General features: G+C 40.4%; 1 protein-coding gene and 1 non-coding gene across 2 annotated transcripts; both read left to right on the forward strand.

Moving 5' to 3' along the window:
* Positions 1 to 1,405: 1,405 nt before the first annotated feature.
* Positions 1,406 to 19,123, forward strand: LOC140536271 (sodium- and chloride-dependent GABA transporter 2-like). Its single transcript, XM_072657989.1, has 14 exons — positions 1,406 to 1,643; positions 3,680 to 3,814; positions 5,099 to 5,239; positions 6,226 to 6,304; positions 6,444 to 6,576; positions 7,127 to 7,261; positions 9,045 to 9,148; positions 9,992 to 10,116; positions 10,733 to 10,845; positions 13,749 to 13,886; positions 15,667 to 15,769; positions 17,986 to 18,086; positions 18,203 to 18,373; positions 18,968 to 19,123. Exons 1-14 carry the CDS (start codon positions 1,406 to 1,408, stop codon positions 19,121 to 19,123), a joined length of 1,872 nt encoding a protein of 623 aa, XP_072514090.1.
* trnag-gcc (transfer RNA glycine (anticodon GCC)) lies at positions 1,736 to 1,806 on the forward strand. Its single transcript has one exon. It is a non-coding gene; the product is annotated as a tRNA-Gly (tRNA).
* Positions 19,124 to 19,639: the final 516 nt, after the last annotated feature.

Below are 19,639 nucleotides of genomic sequence, written 5' to 3' on the forward strand. Positions count from 1 at the left end.
CAACCTGCAGGTGGGAATTAGCTTGACATGTTTAAATTGTGATGACATTTACTAAAAATATTAACCTTGTGTTGTTCTGGGGGTCACAAATTACCCTAGTCATTGGCCACTATGTTTGACAGCAGAGAAAACCCTCTTAATGGAATTCAGCTTGAAATGTAATGACCTTTCCTAGAGTGACCCCATTGTTCATACTTCCACGCTGTACACCACCAGGGTGCATAGATTGTCTAAGGGTCAGTTTTGACCCTTAGGATAAGGGGAGTTTACAGAATGTTAAAGCTATACAAGGGTTAAGCAGCTTCTGAAAGTCAGCACATTCACTGTTGAAGGTGAATTAGCTCATCATGACGCAATATGAGATGCAATATGAGAAAAAAAATCTTTCTTTAAACAAAGAATATGAGTTTAAAGAATATTTAAAAAAAAAAAACTCAAATAGCTTGAACTCAAATAGCTTACATTATTTCTTCATTTCGAATCAAATACTAAATATTGTGAATTGCTCCTAACAAAAAGGTGGAAGTGTACAGCCTTTCTTCAATGTAATGAGAGCTGTTTTAGCCCCCCGGAACGCTCATACACACCCGCTCTGTAGCAGCGCCCGCTCAGATAAGTTTACACTGTTTCTACATAGTGTTGCTTTAAGTGCAGAAGGTTGTGTAGTAAATTTGGTCCACACCTTCATTGCACACTCTCAAACCTGCATAGCTTACATGATAGCTTCACAGCAGAGTAATCCACAGTAGCTACTGAATACTGAGCCTTGAAGGCAGTCAGTCAAAAATTCAGACTATCTACATAGGTTAATCCAGTTGCTTTTAGTGGGAATATTTTTTAAAAGGTATAGCCTTATAATTTGGCCTGTGACACGCATGCTTTATGTTATCCTATAACACACTGCCCTGAGTGTTCTCATAACCTGAGGTACCACATTACTAAGCTAAACCCAACCTAATTACATTTACAGGTTCCTCAAAGCACCTTAGTAGGTTCCTCCTATTTTATTATTTGAAGAACCTCCACAAGTAATCATAGTAAAGGAATCATTAACATTAGTTTACATCAGGCACATTTTACTTTACATTATTTCTTCATTTCGAATCAAATTCTAAATATTGTGAATTGCTTCTAACAAAAAGGTGGAAGTGTACAGAGTGCAGGGCACAGTAGCACATGCCGTTTTTCAATGTAATGAGAGCTGTTTTAGCCCCCCGGAACGCTCATACACACCCGCTCTGTAGCAGCGCCCGCTCAGATAAGTTTACATAGCACAGCCAACAGAGTGTAACCTTAAGTCACTGGAATGTACTCTGTGATATAAGGCGGCATGTTCTCTCGTCAGTAACAAGAGTTTGTGTTTAGATGGGTGCCCTCTGTATTGTGTGTGTGCAAGTGTGTATGAATGTGTATACCTCTGATGGAGTCTTCCATGGTGGGCCAGAAAACAGCAGCAGAAATACAGGATAAAGATAGCGGCCTGCTAAAGAAAGCAGTAGGTACGACTACAGACGAGGAAGAAAAGCTTCAGGATCGTGGTCAATGGGCCAGTAAGACTGAGTTTCTGCTGGCTGTGGCCGGCCAGATCATTGGCCTAGGCAATGTTTGGCGCTTTCCATACCTGTGCTACAAGAATGGAGGAGGTGAGAGGCTTCATTCATGCACTCATCTATCAAACTTAGCTTAGAAAAAGGTAAATTGCATTTATATGGGCTAGCATTTTCCTGTGGGGTAAGCATTGGTGGTTCAGTGGTAGAATTCTCGCCTGCCACGCGGGAGACCCGGGTCCGATTCCCGGCTAATGCAGCAGTTGCCAGCTTTTGTGGGGCAGTGGTGGCTCAGCGGTTAGAGCGCCGGGATATCGATAACAGGGTTGTGGGTTCGATTCCCGGGCTCGGCAAGCTGCCACTGTTGGGTCCTTGAGCAAGGCCCTTTACCCTCTCTGCTCCCCGGGCGCTGGAGTTGGCTGCCCACCGCTCTGGGTGTGTGTGTGTACTCACTGCCCCTAACACATGTGTGTGTGTGTGTGTGTGTGTGTGAGTGTGTGTTCACTACCAGATGGGTTAAATGCGGAGGACACATTTCGCTGTACAGTCCACACTGTACAGTGACAAATACGTGTGCCTTTACCTTTTTTATTTTTAAAGCTTTACAATAGCTACATTAGCTTTTCATGGCAACATACACAAAACTGCATAAACCAAAGAAGCCTTATTCAATGCATAGTTAATTTAATGTCATTTTACAAACTAATATTGTAATAATAAGTCTTCACAAATGTTAGTGCCATTGTTTACAGTGAAGCCAGTTTAACATTGCTGCATTTACAGTACTCTACGCATCAACACACTGTCAGATCTGGCCAAGCGGCACATCAAAAACATTTGAGCCGAAACAGGCTTTTTGCAAATGAATCCAACCAACATGATGCATCTAGCCAATCAGAAGATTATCTGTACAATAAATGTCCACAATACAACATCTGAAACATTCTTTCCGTATATAAACATTCCGGTAAAGCTTGGAGGAAGAGCTCATTATTGCAGTTTCAGGGTTTCCTGTTCTTTTTGATACATCCCTGCCAAATACCTGGACTCTGACCAATGGTCCACATACTTATGCTCAACAGCATTCCCTCCAAAAAAAAATTGAGTGGGAAAACATCTGATTGGATGTTGATGTTCTATAAAAGCAGATGTTGAATACAAACACTAATCACCTCTGCCCATCACCCCAGAAACCAAACAATTTTAAACCTATACATTTTGAAACATTTTGCTTTTGAATTATTCAAAACCTAATGCATTTATTCATAAAAATTGGCCTTAGCAGTACATGCGTTCAGTTGGACGAAGCAGTGAACCAGCACTGCTCCCAGCGGACCACATACGCACACACTTAACTACACACACATGTTCATGTTCAGGGAATACTATGTGCAATACCCCCCCCCCCCCCATGTGCAATTAAGAGTCTTTTGCTGTAAATAATATTGTTTATTGCTTTTTTAATTCTTATTTATATTGTGTATATAGTGTAAATTATTTATCTAAATTTTTGTAACTGAGTGTCTTGCTATCCCTTTCTGCTGTCACACTGTGAATTTCCCCACTGCGGGACTAATAAAGGACTATCTTATCTTTGTTAACACCCACAATTGTGCAGAAGTGCATTCACACCCAGTGCTGCAGCGGAGCAATGTAAATGCAGCACAAGAGAGCGGTTCAAGAAAAAAAAGGCCCCTATCCCAAAATGAACACCTTCAACTCTAAGCCTGAACTGACAATTGCAGCTCACCACATGGACAAAGAAAAGTTTATGGTCAGATGAGACACAGATTGACAGAGGTTGTGTTTGGCCACAAAGGCCCAATTACACAATAAATGTATGTTTTGAGGAATCCCTCAAGTCTTAAGCATAACCATTGCTAGACGATTCAAACTTGGACACAGTTGGGGGTTTCAACAGGACAATGACCCAAAACACACATCAAAGGTGGTTGTGGAAAGGAAAAAGCAAGCTAAGCTCACGCTGACCTCAAGTCTATCGTAAATGTGTGGACTGTGCTAAAGAAATGTCATCAAATATCCCATCAGAAGTATATGTGTGTGTATGTGTGGGTAAATATATACATAAATCCGCTTTCTTATGTTATGCACTTTCTGCATGTTTTTTGCAGGAGTTTTCTTTGTCCCGTATCTCCTTTTTTTGGTGCTGTGTGGAATCCCGCTCTTCCTCTTGGAGACAGCACTGGGCCAGTATACCAGTCTGGGAGGAGTCAGCGCCTGGAGAAACATCTGTCCATTGTTTGGAGGTATATCACACATTCACACATGTACGTGCAATTGCACTCATATATGTACATGCATTCCCACACACCCTTGTCTGTTTATCTCGATCAATCTGATCATCTAGAACTGGAATTTACTGTCTTTACATCAGAGTCTGTGAACATGAATATTATGCTGCCAGATACGTGGAGGCACTCATTCATGAAGGTGCACAGTCATGCTGAGCAGCTGTCGCAAACCTAATCTGCATCAGACAAACAGTCGGTCCAATTTCTTGAACATTCTCTGAATTCTTTACCAGTGTTGAATGTTTCCAAACACCTTTGGGTTGCTCCTAAAAATGGGGCCTTTACACAAAGCATTGCGGTCTGACTGCACTGAGGTCCATAATCACATTCAAATTATTACATTTATTTATTTTATCTTTATATACAGGTTGAAAGCAGTATATTAGGAATATATATATATATATATATGAGGTCCATAATCACATTCAAATTATTACATTTATTTATTTTATCTTTATATACAGGTTGAAAGCAGTATATTAGGAATATATATATATATATATATATATATATATATATATATATATATTAGGACATATACATTGTATATTAAGATTACAAATGACCTATTTCTTAAACACTAGACAACCTGATCACACTCTCTGGAATCCAGTTATAGAGGATGTTGGAGGAGCCTGTCTTATTTGGTAAGCTTTTGATTGTTGAAGGGAGTGGTCTCACCATTGCCAGATTAAAGAGCTTTTTGAGGCCTTCAGAAAGAAGGTTGTAGCTGGTGAAACACCTGGCAACATGGCCAGGTCAAGCTGTCCTTGCAAAGTATATCCCAAGAGCACTCAGAGAACACTTAAAGACTGCACAAGTTAGATTTAAAATTTCATTTAAAATTTGCAAGGAAGAAACCCTTGCTGTCAAAAACCATCAGGGCAAGACTCTGAGGCCTTCAGAAAGAAGGTTGTAGCTGTGCACCTGGCAACATGGCCAGGTCAGGCTGTCCTTGCAAAGTATAACCCAAGAGCACTCAGAATATTGTTCCAGACGTCCTTGTCTTTGTCTAGGTGTTCTCTGCTAAACGTTAGTCTTAAAAAAGTAGCAAATAAATGTTGGGTGTCCTGAGTGGAAGTGAGTGGTATCCCCATGGTCCAGAGAGCTTTCTGAAAACTTCAGAAAGAAGGTTTGGGACAGGGTGGTCCTAGCAAGTTTAACTCAAGAGTTTGATTTTTATTGAAGGTGTGCAAGGAAAAAACCTATACTCTTACCTGACGACATCCGTCATTGCAGGCCTAGGCTATGCCAGTCAGGTGATGATCCTGCATGGCTGTGTGTATTACATCATCATTCTGGCCTGGGCTCTCTTCTACTTGGGCAGCAGCTTTCAGGCTGAACTTCCATGGGCCCACTGCAACAACACTTGGAACACAGGTAACACTGCTGACCATCAGTCAGAGCCACACTGCTTTCATAGGTAGAAAAGCCTAACCACTGTGAAATCAGTCATGGAGATGAAAGCTCATAGAAACATGAGTGCTAAGTTTAACAGTAAAGCGATTTCTGCCATGCCACATCTCGGCCGAAATGCAAGAAAAAACCCACCTCTACAAAAAAGTTTCTCCTATCTGCATAGCATATTAGCACTAAGGTAACATTTCAGGGTGGCAAAACTATCCAAAGTTTGCTGCATCTCAGACTTGCCATGCAGCACTGCACTGCGTCACACCCAAACACAAAACATAGCTAGCAGAGTAGCTGTTTCTCCCTCCAGTTAGTGCTATGAGTCCATTCCCTGATTACGGACACCTGCAGCTTGTTACGAAGACGACACTAGCCCCGCCGGCTAAGTAGCAAGAGCCAGTAAAGAACATGCTAGCCATCAGACAGTGAAAGCCAGTATAGAATACATATTTACACTCAGTGATGTATGAATAACTTCTAGAAGACTGAGAGTAGCTCTTGGTCCTAGCATTGAAAATGTTAATGGTTGATTCTACTGTAAAACATAGTTATATTTGTGGTTTACTCTGTCCAGCCCCTAAAGACCTAACCAATGAGAGAGCTAGCTGGGCTGTTTCTGCCTAGATGCTGCAGTGATTAGATCACTTTCTATTGAGGGATATAAGATCTGCACCTTTTTGTTTCCAAACAAACTAACTGAAATACAGTTCTGTCTGGTTACCCTACACTGCTAAAAGCATAAGAACCTTTGGAGGTTCTGTGGAGGACCCTCTTAGGGTGCTTTAAGGAACCTTCAATGAACCTTTTTCTTCTAAAACCCTTTTCTTAAAGGTTCCTCAACACACCTTAAAAGTTCCTCCACAGAACCTCCAAAGGTTTCTCAAGGATTTTACACATTTAACAGTGTAGGTAATGTCTTGCTGGTGATGAACATGTCTGATGTTTGTTCACTATAGATACCTGTGCAGTGTTTAAAGGTGAGAACATCAGCCAACTTCCTTTGAATGCGACCTCCCCTGTTATGGAGTTCTGGGAGTAAGTATAGCGGTTTATGTACATGTCTATGTGTAAGTGAGAACTTTTTTTTTTCTAAAGAAGCTCAATATCAGCTAGATTGCAGATACAGTGTGTTGTATTGATAGTGCCATTGGTGTATGTGCGTTTGTTTTCCCAGACTGGAGGTGCTGAATGTGTCCGATAGAGTTGGACAGTTGGGCTCTATACACAAGAGACTGGCTCTGTGTCTGCTGGCAGTCTGGGTGGTCTGCTACTTCTGTGTGTGGAAAGGGGTCAAATCCACTGGCAAGGTGAATGGGAAGGAACACACATATCCACAAACACTGTATGCGGACAATTTGGTTAAGGCCTGACTGTTCAAAATGTTGGTATGGAGGTATCTGTCTTGGTACTACTTTGTGAATAATTCCAGACCCCATAGAGTTTATTCCTTGAGTAATAGCACTAAGGTGTTATTTTATCCATGTTTGAGGCAAACGTGTTTTAAATAAGTGCTTTTAATAGTAGATTGGCACCACTAACAAAATGCAAAATGGGGCCCCTGACAACCATGCATGACCTGATACAGTATGAAAACTCCAAAATAAAAAATCTCTATTGGATAAACACCACCTGAAGCGTTCATCTTTGTGAGAAAATCTCCACTCTCACTTCAGATCTAACAAAACAGACCTTGAGCTGGATTTCTGAAGACGGTGCAGTATACATCTGTTTCTGGACTATACATTTAAAGCTAGAAATAGTCAACGTGCATCATAATAGTATGCTATAAACAAATTTTGTGTTTGTTTGGCATATGTGTGTGTGTGTGTGTGTGTGTGTGTGTGTGTGTGTGTCTAGGTGGTCTACCTCACAGCTACCTTTCCATACGTCATGCTGCTGGTTCTGCTGCTCCGTGGTGTATCCCTACCTGGTGCTGTAGAAGGGATCATCTATTACCTCAAACCCAACCATACACGCCTCGCTGACCCTCAGGTAAGACAGCATGACTAAAACATCAGAACATAAATTTATTGTTATAAGAAATAATGCAGTTTTATTACATGCTTTTTACATGATTACTATCTCTGTTTTTTACATTACATTCCCTGTCAGAATTCCATGATAAATGGGTCAATAGAATCAAAAAATAATTATGAAGGAAAATGAAATGTATGTGACGCTAGGTTTCCTTGATATACTGTATATACAAAACTATACAGCACATTATTTTAAACCATTTATCTCAGAAGTAGGAGAGCACATTAGAACACATGTAAGTAAACATATGTGTAAACAATAATTTTTCATATTGAAAAAAGATCCCGTGAGCTAGTTGGAAGAACAAAGCTTGGTTCCAGGTTTCAGCTCTAGTTCAGTTCCATTAGCAGCTCACCTGACTTAAGACAATTTAGCACTGATTTACCAAAATAGGTTTTAAATGATAACTATAAGAAAGCTTTTGAGATGTTGTGTAATAAGCACAGTAACCCTAACCCATTACTTTTTGGTATGAATTTTATGAATTGCTTCACTTACTAAGGAGTTTTTTTCATTCTAATATTCACATAGGCTATATTATTGTTTGAGTTTGGTGGACTAGCTGGTCTACCAGCCTGACCAACTTCACTAAGCTGGTTGCCCAGTTTGGTCAAGCTTGTCCTACTGGTCAACCAGCACGATCAACCTAACCAAGCTAGTCAGCCAGTATGCTCAAGCTTGTCGGTCAGTGTGACTAAGATTGTCATCCGGTATGACCAATGTGGCTGACCAGTATTACACAGTGATGCTAAACCATTACTTTTTGTCTGAATGAGTAAATAAACGATAAGGATGATAAGGAGCTTTTTCATTCTATTATTCCCAAGTACTGTATGACTGAACTGACTGTAAGAATTGGAAGCTTCACTATGAACCTTTTTTTCCACACTGGCAATACAACACAAAGGAATAGTTTGTGAAATTTCAAATGACTTACCCCCAGATGCAGATGTTGATCAGCCAAGACATGTTTGCCAGCTGAAGGTTGCTCCTCTAGTTAAGAATGGAAGATGCTAGGCTAATGTTGCTAACAAACACTGTACCTAGATTGTCACCAATCTCATCTCCATTAACACATGCCCAGCACCACTTTGACCTCAGCACAATAGTCAGAACACGGTAGAAGTACTACAGTGCAGGACATCATGCAGATGATAATAGAATTCCAGATTTAGCTCAGGGACACCCACGCCATTTCATTCTATGTTTTGCTTATGAAGCCGTTCATGTGAAGTGAAAACATACGTATTAGCTAAGTTGAGATTGGTGGCAATTTAAGTCCAGTATTTGTTGGCAACATTAGCCTGCAAACAAAAGAAGCACATTTTAGATTCCAAACATGTCTTGTCTGACCGTCTGCATCTGGAGTTTGTGATGAATTACGTTCATTTGATTTTTCGCCAAGCTGTTCCTTGAAAACGTCTTATAATCCACTGTAACAACAATTCATTACGAATGTGTTCATAGTTTCTTATAGACATGCTACACAATGAAACATTACCCAAGGACATTTAGACAACACATTTGGACTGAGTATGTAAAAGCATGGCCTCACGCAATAGGATGTCATGTTAGGCTTGACTTAAACTTAGCCCACTTAAACATTAACAAAAACAGATGTTCCTCGCCAGGTTACTACAACACAGGATAATTGCTTTATATTGTATTTAAGAAATGCACTTCCCCGACCAGCTCACAGGTCGTCACCTTCTCCCTCTTGTTCTCCTTGTCTGTAAAGGTGTGGATGGACGCTGGGACTCAAATCTTCTTCTCTTATGGTATTTGTTTAGGCAGTCTCACCGCTCTGGGAAGCTACAATAAATTCAACAATGACTGCTATAGGTACAGTATGTGACTCTAGCACTGGCCCATTAGGAATACGCTAAACGGTAAAATCAACAACCATCGGGTTCAGTCTCACTTTCTCACAGCAGATTGTGTTTTATGTAGAACATGAGAAAGTTCTCAGGCGTCTCCCCTGTTATTTATTTCTTTTTCAAAAGACGGCTTTTGAAGTTCAACTCTGAAAGGTCCAATCAGCAATCTGTTGAACCACAGAGGATTTCTAACAACAACACACCTACTTAAATGTGCAGTACATGTATATTTCCCAGGCCTTTTTAGTAAACTCACACCTAATCCATCTAATCCAGGGGCAGCTGTGATGTTTTGGGATTTCTGTATGTGACATTAAGTGCAATTACAGAGGTTGTGTGTTGTTCATTTATGCGCTAGGAGTAAAATTCCTGCTGGAAAACAATGGCTTGCTGGCATAATGCAGCTATTTTAGTGTTAAACAGATAACTGTGGGATGTTTTACTTTGAAATAATGTCATTGCATATACCGTGCCTTGATCGCCTTGCAGGTCTACTTTGCCGGTGTATAGGTAGAGACTGTATATACAGCAGGGCTGTGTTTATAATATCAATAATAATAATAATAATAATAATAATAATGAATAATGATGTAAATGAATGTAATAGACAGAGATCATTGCACAGGGGCCCTTCCACATTCCTTACTGTCTTGTTTTCATTACCTGCCACCACCATCACAAATAACTTCCCTTTGACCCTTGAATTTTGTTGTAGTTGTAATGGGTTCATTCTACGACTCGGTGTCTACAGAACTATCTGGAAACTCCTAACACGTGGAGCTTTTAACTGTGTGTCTGTGTTATTCAGGGACACCTTCTTGCTGTGCTTGCTGAACAGTGGCACCAGCTTCATAGCCGGCTTTGCCATTTTTTCAGTGTTGGGCTTCATGGCACAAGAGCAGGGCGTCCATATCTCCGAGGTAGCGCAGTCAGGTAAATGATGATGTCCATGTGTCATTCAGTGTGTTTGGGGTTGTTAAAGCGTTAGAGTACTGACATCCTGTGGTTTCTGCAAAATCCACGAACTAAGCTTCATTAAAAGGATTAAAGATGGGAGGGACTCTTCGGGAACCATTCAGGAGGGAAGGTTGGTGCTGTGATGATTGTTTCCTAAATGTCATTTGATCCTCTGAATTTTAACATTGTTACGAGTCAAAATACACCTCAAAACTATTAAATAACAACATCAGCTGCTTGATATATACTATAATACTGTCAAAGCATCTTAGCTTACCTCACTTGGTAAAGTCAGTTTTGTGTGGGGTATTTTGTGGCGGTTGCCAGTCTTAGGATGCCAGTTCAATGCACAGCAATGTTAGCCTGTATTGTTAAACGAATCATTCACCTTTGTTAGCCTGATGCTAAAATCCCACAGACCAGCTAGGTGGTCATTCATTTCTGGTATGAACTGGTCACAGATGACTTTTATAAGCTTTGATTACTAAAGTAGCGCAATCCATTCAGCAAGTGTTCTTGGTTGATTTACTACATGAGTGTAAATGAAAAATGCCTACAGTAAACAGATGCTGATGGGTGTCTTGTCTCTTAGGCCCTGGCCTCGCCTTCATAGTCTTTCCAAGGGCAGTGTCTATGATGCCCCTTCCCCAGCTGTGGGCTGTGTGCTTCTTCCTTATGATCATCATGCTGGGGCTGGACACACAGGCGAGACAGACACACACAAACACACACAAATAACACATAGATACGAATACACCCACAGTCAACCACATATTCATAATATCAGGCTAAAGCCCCCCAATGCATGTAAAATAACTAGAGACAACTGTAAAGTGTGGAGGTTTTGCTCATATTTGTCAAGGACAGGTTATATGTGACTGAGAAATTAGAGCCGGCTGTAACTGTTAGCTAGGTGTTAACTGTTCTAGTTAATGTTAGCTAGGTGTTAACTGTTCTAGTTAATGTTAGCTAGGTGTTAACTGTTCTAGCTAATGCTAGCTAGGTGTTAAATAGCTGTTCTAGCTGATGTCAGCAAGATGTTAACTGGTCTAGTTGATGCTAGATAGGTGTTAACTGTTCTAGTTACTGTTAGCTTGGTGTTAACTAGCGGTTCTAGCTGATCTCAGCCAGGTGTTAACTGTTCTAGCTAATGTTAACTAGGTGTTAACTGTTCTATCTGATGTTAGCAAGATGTTAACTAACAGTTCTAGCTGATGTCAGCCAGGTGTTAACTGTTCTATCTGTTATTAGTTAGGTGTTAACTGCTCTAGCTTATGTTAGCTAGGTGTTAACTTTTCTAGTTGAGGTTAACTAGGTGTTAACTAGCGGTTCTAGCTGATGTCAGCCAGGTGTTAACTGTTCTAGTTGATGCTAGATAGGTGTTAACTAGCTGTTCTAGTTAATGTTAGCTTGGTGTTAACTAGCTGTTCTAGCTGATCTCAGCCAGGTGTTAACTGTTCTAGCTAATGTTAACTAGGTGTTAACTGTTCTATCTGATGTTAGCAAGATGTCAACTAGCTGTTCTAGCTGATATCAGCAAGGTGTTAACTGTTCTATCTGATGTTAGCAAGATGTTAACTAACAGTTCTAGCTGATCTCAGCCAGGTGTTAACTGTTCTAGCTAATGTTAACTAGGTGTTAACTGTTCTATCTGATGTTAGCAAGATGTTAACTGTTCTAGTTACTGTTAGCTAGGTGTTAACTAGCAGTTCTAGCCGATCTCAGTCAGGTGTTAACTGTTCTATCTGTTATTAGCTAGGTGTTAACTGCTCTAGCTTATGTTAGCTGGGGTTAACTGTTCTAGCTGATGTCAGCAAGGTGTTAACTGTTCTAGGTGTTATTAGCTAGGGCTTAACTGTTCTAGCTGTGTTAACTATGTGTTAAATAGCTGTTCTAGCTGATGTCAGCTAGGTGTTAACTAGCAGTTCTAGCTGATCTCAGCCAGGTGTTAACTGTTCTATCTGTTATTAGTTAGGTGTTAACTGCTCTAGCTTATGTTAGCTAGGTGTTAACTTTTCTAGTTGAGGTTAACTAGGTGTTAACTAGCGGTTCTAGCTGATGTCAGCCAGGTGTTAACTAGCAGTTCTAGCTGATGTCAGCCAGGTGTTAACTGTTCTAGTTGATGCTAGATAGGTGTTAACTAGCTGTTCTAGTTAATGTTAGCTTGGTGTTAACTAGCTGTTCTAGCTGATCTCAGCCAGGTGTTAACTGTTCTAGCTAATGTTAACTAGGTGTTAACTGTTCTATCTGATGTTAGCAAGATGTCAACTAGCTGTTCTAGCTGATATCAGCAAGGTGTTAACTGTTCTATCTGATGTTAGCAAGATGTTAACTAACAGTTCTAACTGATGTCAGCCAGGTGTTAACTGTTCTAGTTGATGCTAGATAGGTGTTAACTAGCTGTTCTAGTTAATGTTAGCTTGGTGTTAACTAGCGGTTCTAGCTGATCTCAGCCAGGTGTTAACTGTTCTAGCTAATGTTAACTAGGTGTTAACTGTTCTATCTGATGTTAGCAAGATGTTAACTGTTCTAGTTACTGTTAGCTAGGTGTTAACTAGCAGTTCTAGCCGATCTCAGTCAGGTGTTAACTGTTCTATCTGTTATTAGCTAGGTGTTAACTGCTCTAGCTTATGTTAGCTGGGGTTAACTGTTCTAGCTGATGTCAGCAAGGTGTTAACTGTTCTAGGTGTTATTAGCTAGGGCTTAACTGTTCTAGCTGTGTTAACTATGTGTTAAATAGCTGTTCTAGCTGATGTCAGCTAGGTGTTAACTAGCAGTTCTAGCTGATCTTAGCCAGGTGTTAACTGTTCTAGCTAATGTTAACTAGGTGTTAACTGTTCTATCTGATGTTAGCAAGATGTCAACTAGCTGTTCTAGCTGATATCAGCAAGGTGTTTACTGTTCTATCTGATGTTAGCAAGATGTTAACTAACAGTTCTAGCTGATGTCAGCCAGGTGTTAACTGTTCTAGCTAATGTTAACTAGGTGTTAACTGTTCTATCTGATGTTAGCAAGATGTTAACTAACAGTTCTAGCTGATATCAGCCAGGTGTTAACTGTTCTATCTGTTATTAGTTAGGTGTTAACTGCTCTAGCTTATGTTAGCTAGGTGTTAACTGTTCTAGTTGAGGTTAACTAGGTGTTAACTAGCGGTTCTAGCTGATGTCAGCCAGGTGTTAACTAGCAGTTCTAGCTTATGTCAGCCAGATGTTAACTGTTCTAGCTGATGTTAGCACTGTGTTAACTGCTAGAATCTGATTTTAGATAGATGCTAACTACTCTAGTGGATTTTGGTTAGAAGTTAACTATTCTTGTTGCTATCAGCTAGAGTAGTTAACATATAGCTAATAACAGCTAGAGCAGTTAACATCTAGCTAATATCAGCTAGAATACCTGTTACCTAGATGTTAACTACTCTAGCTGTTTTTAGCTTGATGTCAAATGCTCTACCTGATGTTAGCTAGATGTTAACTGCTCTAGCTGATGTTGGGTAGATGTTAACTGGCTTACCTGGTTAGCCGGCAATATAAACATATGTTTCTGTACTTGATAAACAATGATGAACAATAACTCTCTCCATATTTGTGTGTCCATGGGTGTGTGTTCAGTTTGTCAGCCTGGAGGCTCTAATGACCTCTTTGACTGACCTGTACCCAGCGGTCATTCGTAGGGGTCGACGACGTGAGCTGCTGCTGTTGCTGGTGTGTGTGGCCTGCTTCCTGGTCGGACTGGTCATGGTCACACCGGTGAGTGACAGGAGCAAAATGCATCTGGGCGCCAGAGCCAAGAAAACTGGAAATGTGTATTGCTGTATTAAATATACTGTATTAACCCCTTAAAGTATAGGCTTATACCTCAATTAGTAACCACAATCATTATTATTCACTGAGCACAAAAATACACAAAACCTTTACCAGTGCATCAGTATGAGGTTAGCAATTCAAACATATCCATACTGGAATATTATTGTTGATTTTAATTAATAATAAAAATATTCATTAGCACACAACCTTATAAAGGGGGTTCTTCATGGGTTCTTTAGTAAATGCAATGGTTCCATTGAACATATACATTATATGTCCAAATATTTGTGGACAAGCCTTCTAATGAATGCATTCAGCTACTTTAAATTGCACCCATTGGTGATACAGATGTGCAAAAGCACACACACAGTTTGTCTAGTCCCTGTAGAGTCGGGGACTATGACCAATAAAAAAGCACTCTCTGGAGCAGATAAACATGAACCTTGGGCACCACGCGTAATGCTAGGCATGGGTTAGAGGGCTATGAAGTCTTCCAGCATTGAGCTGTGGAGCAGTATAACTGTGCTCTCTGGAATGATGGTTGGTGCTCCATCCAATACTTTGGAATGAGTTGGGGAGTTGGGGGGAGAGGTGGGGTGGTGATCATCCAACATCCGGACCTCCCTAAGGCTCTTGTTGCTAAATGCAACAAATCCTCATAATAGTTCTCCAAAATCTAGTGGGAACACCCTTGCCTGGACAATAGAGACAGTTACTTCAACAAATAGTCCAAAAATCTTAGTGTATCAATTTTATTCTCTGAATTTCACTCATGTTAAAACGGTTCAAGCACATGTATTCAGTGTATTTTTCAAAAGAATCCTGAATCATAATCCTGGACATTGTTATGTTATGTTATGTTCTTTGGTGTCTGACTCATCTCACATCGTCTCAGCTCCTGGCTCTGACGCTTCAGTGTAAGATCTCATCATTTGTTATAGTTTTTCTCTAGATTTTAGAAATAATTCCATATTGTATTACAAAGTTTAAAGAGTTTTGGCTGGTGGAGGAGAACATAGTCAGAAATCAGTGCTCTCTGCTTTATTTCTCTTCAGACAAAGAACACAATTTTTTTTTCCTTTGCAAAGCTACTGAAATTAAATTGTGGTGACTTCTGCGATATTGTGATTCACTGGATAATTCCCTAATTTACTTGAAGTAACTAGATCAGCTATTTACGCACCTTTCAACTACTATTAATGACACTGTAGCTACTGTTGTTTATAGTAAACTGGAGTTGTATTAATTCCTTCCTAGCCCACACTTCTTCACTTTCATAACTACATTATTGGCATAATTAACATCAGTTTAATAGGCCCTAAAATAGAACCCAGTGGGACTCCACAAGATATGCTAAATCAAACTATTACAAAACAAAATGAATAACTGAAGGAGTTATTATTCAAGAGTTCTCTCTTAACTTTTCCATCTCACTTGCCATTTTGCTTGCTGCCCCCCCCCCCCTCTCTCTCTCTTTCTCGTCAAGTGATTTCTTGCCATAAGTTTTCTCTTTGTCTGTGACTGCTTCTTTCATTTCATGCAAAACTATTTTTTTTCTTTTATCCACCTTCTTAAGCTGTATATCACCCAGACAGGGGAATTTGTCACTTAATGAAGATTAGAACAGATCTCTCTCTCTCTCTCTCTCTCTCTCTCTCTCTCTCTCTCTATCTATCTATCTCTCTCTCTCTCTCTCTCTCTCTCTCTCCCTCTCTCTCTGCAGGGAGGCCTGTATGTGTTCCAACTCTACGATCACTTCTCCTGCAGTGGAGCCAGCCTGCTGCTGCTTTCTATCTTCCAGTCTGTGGCCATAGGTTGGGTCTATGGTAGGAGAACACACACACACACACATGCTCTGTCACCTTAATATTCAACAGAATTCATAAAACAGAGAGCACCACACTGTACTCTGCTTTAAACCATTCCGTGTTGTTATATACAATAAACCTGAATCATGATAATATCATATAACCTAACACGCTGTTACTCAGGTTATGCCTAAGTGAATCATTTTAACTGCAGCAAAACCTTTCCCTTAGCACATACTAAACCACTGCACCGTGCAGTCTGTCATTTTGAGAGAACCTAGCTTTTTCTTATGGCCTTAGTAATGTAAATGTAGTCGATCAGCCAAGACAAGTGTGGCATCCAGTTTTCCACTGGAGCTACAATGCTAATAAAAGCTAATAGCCACCAATCAGTATTGTGCATACTGCATGCCTAAATCATCACACACTTGCCTCAAACCATATGTCTCATTAGTTACACCGATCAGCCATAACATTAATACCACCTGGGCCGCTACATCTGACTGACCGAGGCATGGACTCCACAAGACCTCTGAAGGCATCCTGTGGTATCTAGTACCAAGACGTAAGTTGTGAGGTGTGGCCTCCATGGATCACATCAATGAGTACTAGGTACCCATGATCCTGTCGCCGGTTCACTGACTGTCTTTTCTTGGAGCACGTTTGGCCGGTATTGACCACTGCATACCAGGAAAAAAAACACAAGACCTGCCTGATGTTTTGGAGATGCTCTGACACAGTCGTCTCGCCATCACAGTGTTTGCCTTTGTCAAAGTGGCTCTGATTTATTACGCTTGCCCATTTCTTTGCCTTAACACTTCACTTTCAATAACTGACTGTTCACTTGCTGTCTAATATATCCACCCCTGACAGGATAAGTAGGTTAGCTGAACTAGTGGAATTATCTAGTGGAATTAAGGTAGGTGACATGAACATACTGCTAACTCTGATTTAGTCTTTCTCCACTGCTAACTTTATTCATTCTATGTGTATGATCTAAAACACTGGTTCTCAGAAAGTTGGGAGAAACATTGGGAGTTTAAAGGAGCTTACAGGACTAAATCTGGCCAATCTGACCTCAAATCTAGCCAATCTAAATTATAATAATAAAGTTGACAGGGGCTTTAAGTAAATGTTTAGCACTCTGAAATATAAAATAATTGATGCCTTGCACTGAATAGGCTTTAAATGCTTGATAGCTACATGCTTAAAAACTTTCTGAGAACCAGTGTTTTAGATCATACATATACACACATAGTCAGCTTTTACACTCATCTATCTATTCTGCTCTGTACTTTGCTTTATCCTATTTATCCATCATTCAAGACCCCCTGCTTTCTTTCCCTGAGACCCACAGCCTCTCTGGGTAGCTGTTAATGGCAGCTTTGATGAGAAAACACACACACCTGGAGCAAAAAATTGTCTCAGTAGTCCATTCCATCAAATTAATTAATCAAAACCTCAGAAAACATGAGAGGCCGTCCTCATTCAGACTGCTTATAAAAATCTGAATGTATTAAATAAGGGATCAATCAGTGTGATAAGATTTAAAACAAGGTCATCAGAATGGAGCCAGTCATCAGTCTGTCAATAAAACAATAAAAACAACTAAAAGAGTAACAAACTGCCTTTCAGAGTCTGACTCAAATGCACAGACAAGTCATATAATAAAGTGTTAGTGGGAAACCTTATGTTTCTCAGCCTGTTAACTGTCTATTGGCTGTACTAAAGAACTTAAATGATAGTGCTCCTGGCTCTTTTCTGGTGGTCCTTTGTTAAATGTGGCATACTGCTATCTGGGCAGTTAAACCGCAGGACTAGTGGCCTCCTAAGCAGAAGTATTCCAGTCGTTTTATAGTTCCCTGGAGCAAAGGACTGCTTTCGTCTGAATCATCAGTCATGTCACAGGCCTCTGCTGACCCTTACTGAGAAAGAGAGTCTCCCCAATAGACCATCTTTCTTCCTACACTGCTACCACTTCTATTAACTTCTATAAATAGTTTCTTGTGTCATTGTAATGCGTAGTAGCTTATAAAACATTCCATTTTAAAGATCAGGGCACACTTTTTTGATGCTTCCTCATAGCTTAACATGCTGAATGATTGGGCTGAAATTAGGGTAGGGTAGAGAACACTAGGCTTTGAAAACTACTCTGTTACGAAGTGTTTTTTTTCTTTAAGAAATCCAACCCAGTTAAACTTAAACTGCTTTTCACACACTTTCCTTTCATCCAGGGCCAGACCGGTTCAGCAACAACATCAAAAGCATGATCGGTTACCCGCCACCTTCCACCTTCAAGCTGTGCTGGCGCTACCTTACCCCAGCTGTGTGCACGGTGGGTGCAGTTCACTCTCTGGCCTTTAGCGTTTAACAGAAAACATATGCATCATGTCCAGATTGGCCCTGAGACCTTCTAAAGCTCATGTACTGGTCATTCTTCTGGTTCCTCAGGCCACGTTTGTGTTCTCGCTGGTGAGTTGGTCACCTTTGAAGCTGGGGAAGGGTGTTGCCGCCCCAGCTTGGGCTACGGCTCTGGGTTGGCTACTGGCGCTATCGTCCGTGTCTCTCCTGCCACTGTGGTCCATCTACGCCTTGATGAACACTCCTGGTACCTTGATCCAGGTTGGTAAATGCTCATGGCACTTTGGGAAATGGAAATGGAAGAATAGCCCCAATCAATTAATAACGTCAGCTTATAAAATATTAGGCATGCTGGTTGCCCGGTGACGTTCATCAACGGCACTATGGAAAAAGAGGCGATTTCTGGCTCTGCACGTGTTGGTCTTCACCCTCCTGGTGTCGGAAGCATTACACATTATAGGGGGAGAATATGTATGGCTTAGGTAATAGGCGATTCATAGGCGATTGAGGAATAAGAAAAACTCACAGGGACCTCATTTTTGTGATTGCTTTATTTTCTTAATACCATTAAAGACCCTAATTTGACTCCACATACACGCTTGTTATCATTCAAATGTGCTAACAAGTGAAAAGACCAGCAGATATTGACAGTGGATACACTTTAAACTCGTTCCTTGACAGCTGAATTCAGGAAACAAGCGTTTTATCTGATTGACACATCTGGAATTCATATGACAATCTCTAAATAATCCCTAAACTCTCTAGCACCCAAACCTGACTTTGACACTCTGGATTTACACCATCTTGCCGTTCAAATCAGCCTAAACTTTCACGTCTCTTTTCCCCATCTCACAGCGCCTGCGAGCACTGTGCCGTCCAGAGGAGCACTCGCCCAGTGTCCAGAAACACCACACCAATGGTGCATTTAACGTTGGGCTCGACATCAACATCAGAGGAGGCCATGTCAAATATTCTGTAGCTGACCAAACGGAGACAAGTCTGAACGTTTAATAATCTCACTGCACTGCCAGTCTTGCAAAGAGAAGAGGAACAGTCTTTTTAACCCATTTAATGATTGTATTACCCTACAGGGGCATTTTTCTTCACTTTTTTTTAAAATAAGAGTTTCATGTAGAGTGTAAACATTGTTAAATGGTCATGTGGAAATATATTAGAACTGATTTGGTACTTGAACACAAACAACTGTCAGGAGTGGACATTTAAAATAATAAAATACAAGAAAAAATATAAAGATACAAAATGTAATATTACACCTATGCTATTAGTGAAACCTTAAAGGTGGCAGAGAATGCACTTATAATAACAATAATTAGTCCTGCTTCATTCATTATTAGTGTAAACACACAGGCCAAAACATTCTGCAACATGCAACACTCATTCATTAGACAAAACGTCCAAAGCGAGAATGAAACCACATTGTCTGCTCAAGTTAAAGGCAGTTGGACTCAACAGCGATCCATTACTAAATTACTAAAGAACCATCGGCCCATGTACAGCGACCTGTAA

Source organism: Salminus brasiliensis, chromosome 15, assembly GCF_030463535.1.
Source record: "Salminus brasiliensis chromosome 15, fSalBra1.hap2, whole genome shotgun sequence".
Lineage (NCBI taxonomy): Eukaryota > Metazoa > Chordata > Actinopteri > Characiformes > Bryconidae > Salminus > Salminus brasiliensis.

Bases quoted from the DNA above. Each gene is read 5' to 3' on its own strand.
- LOC140536271 (XM_072657989.1), top strand. From the start codon at position 1,406: ATGTGTATACCTCTGATGGAGTCTTCCATGGTGGGCCAGAAAACAGCA. The intron at 3,815-5,098 runs GTATATCACACA...CCGTCATTGCAG, and splicing joins CATCTGTCCATTGTTTGGAG to GCCTAGGCTATGCCAGTCAG. The intron at 6,305-6,443 runs GTAAGTATAGCG...TTGTTTTCCCAG, and splicing joins CCTGTTATGGAGTTCTGGGA to ACTGGAGGTGCTGAATGTGT.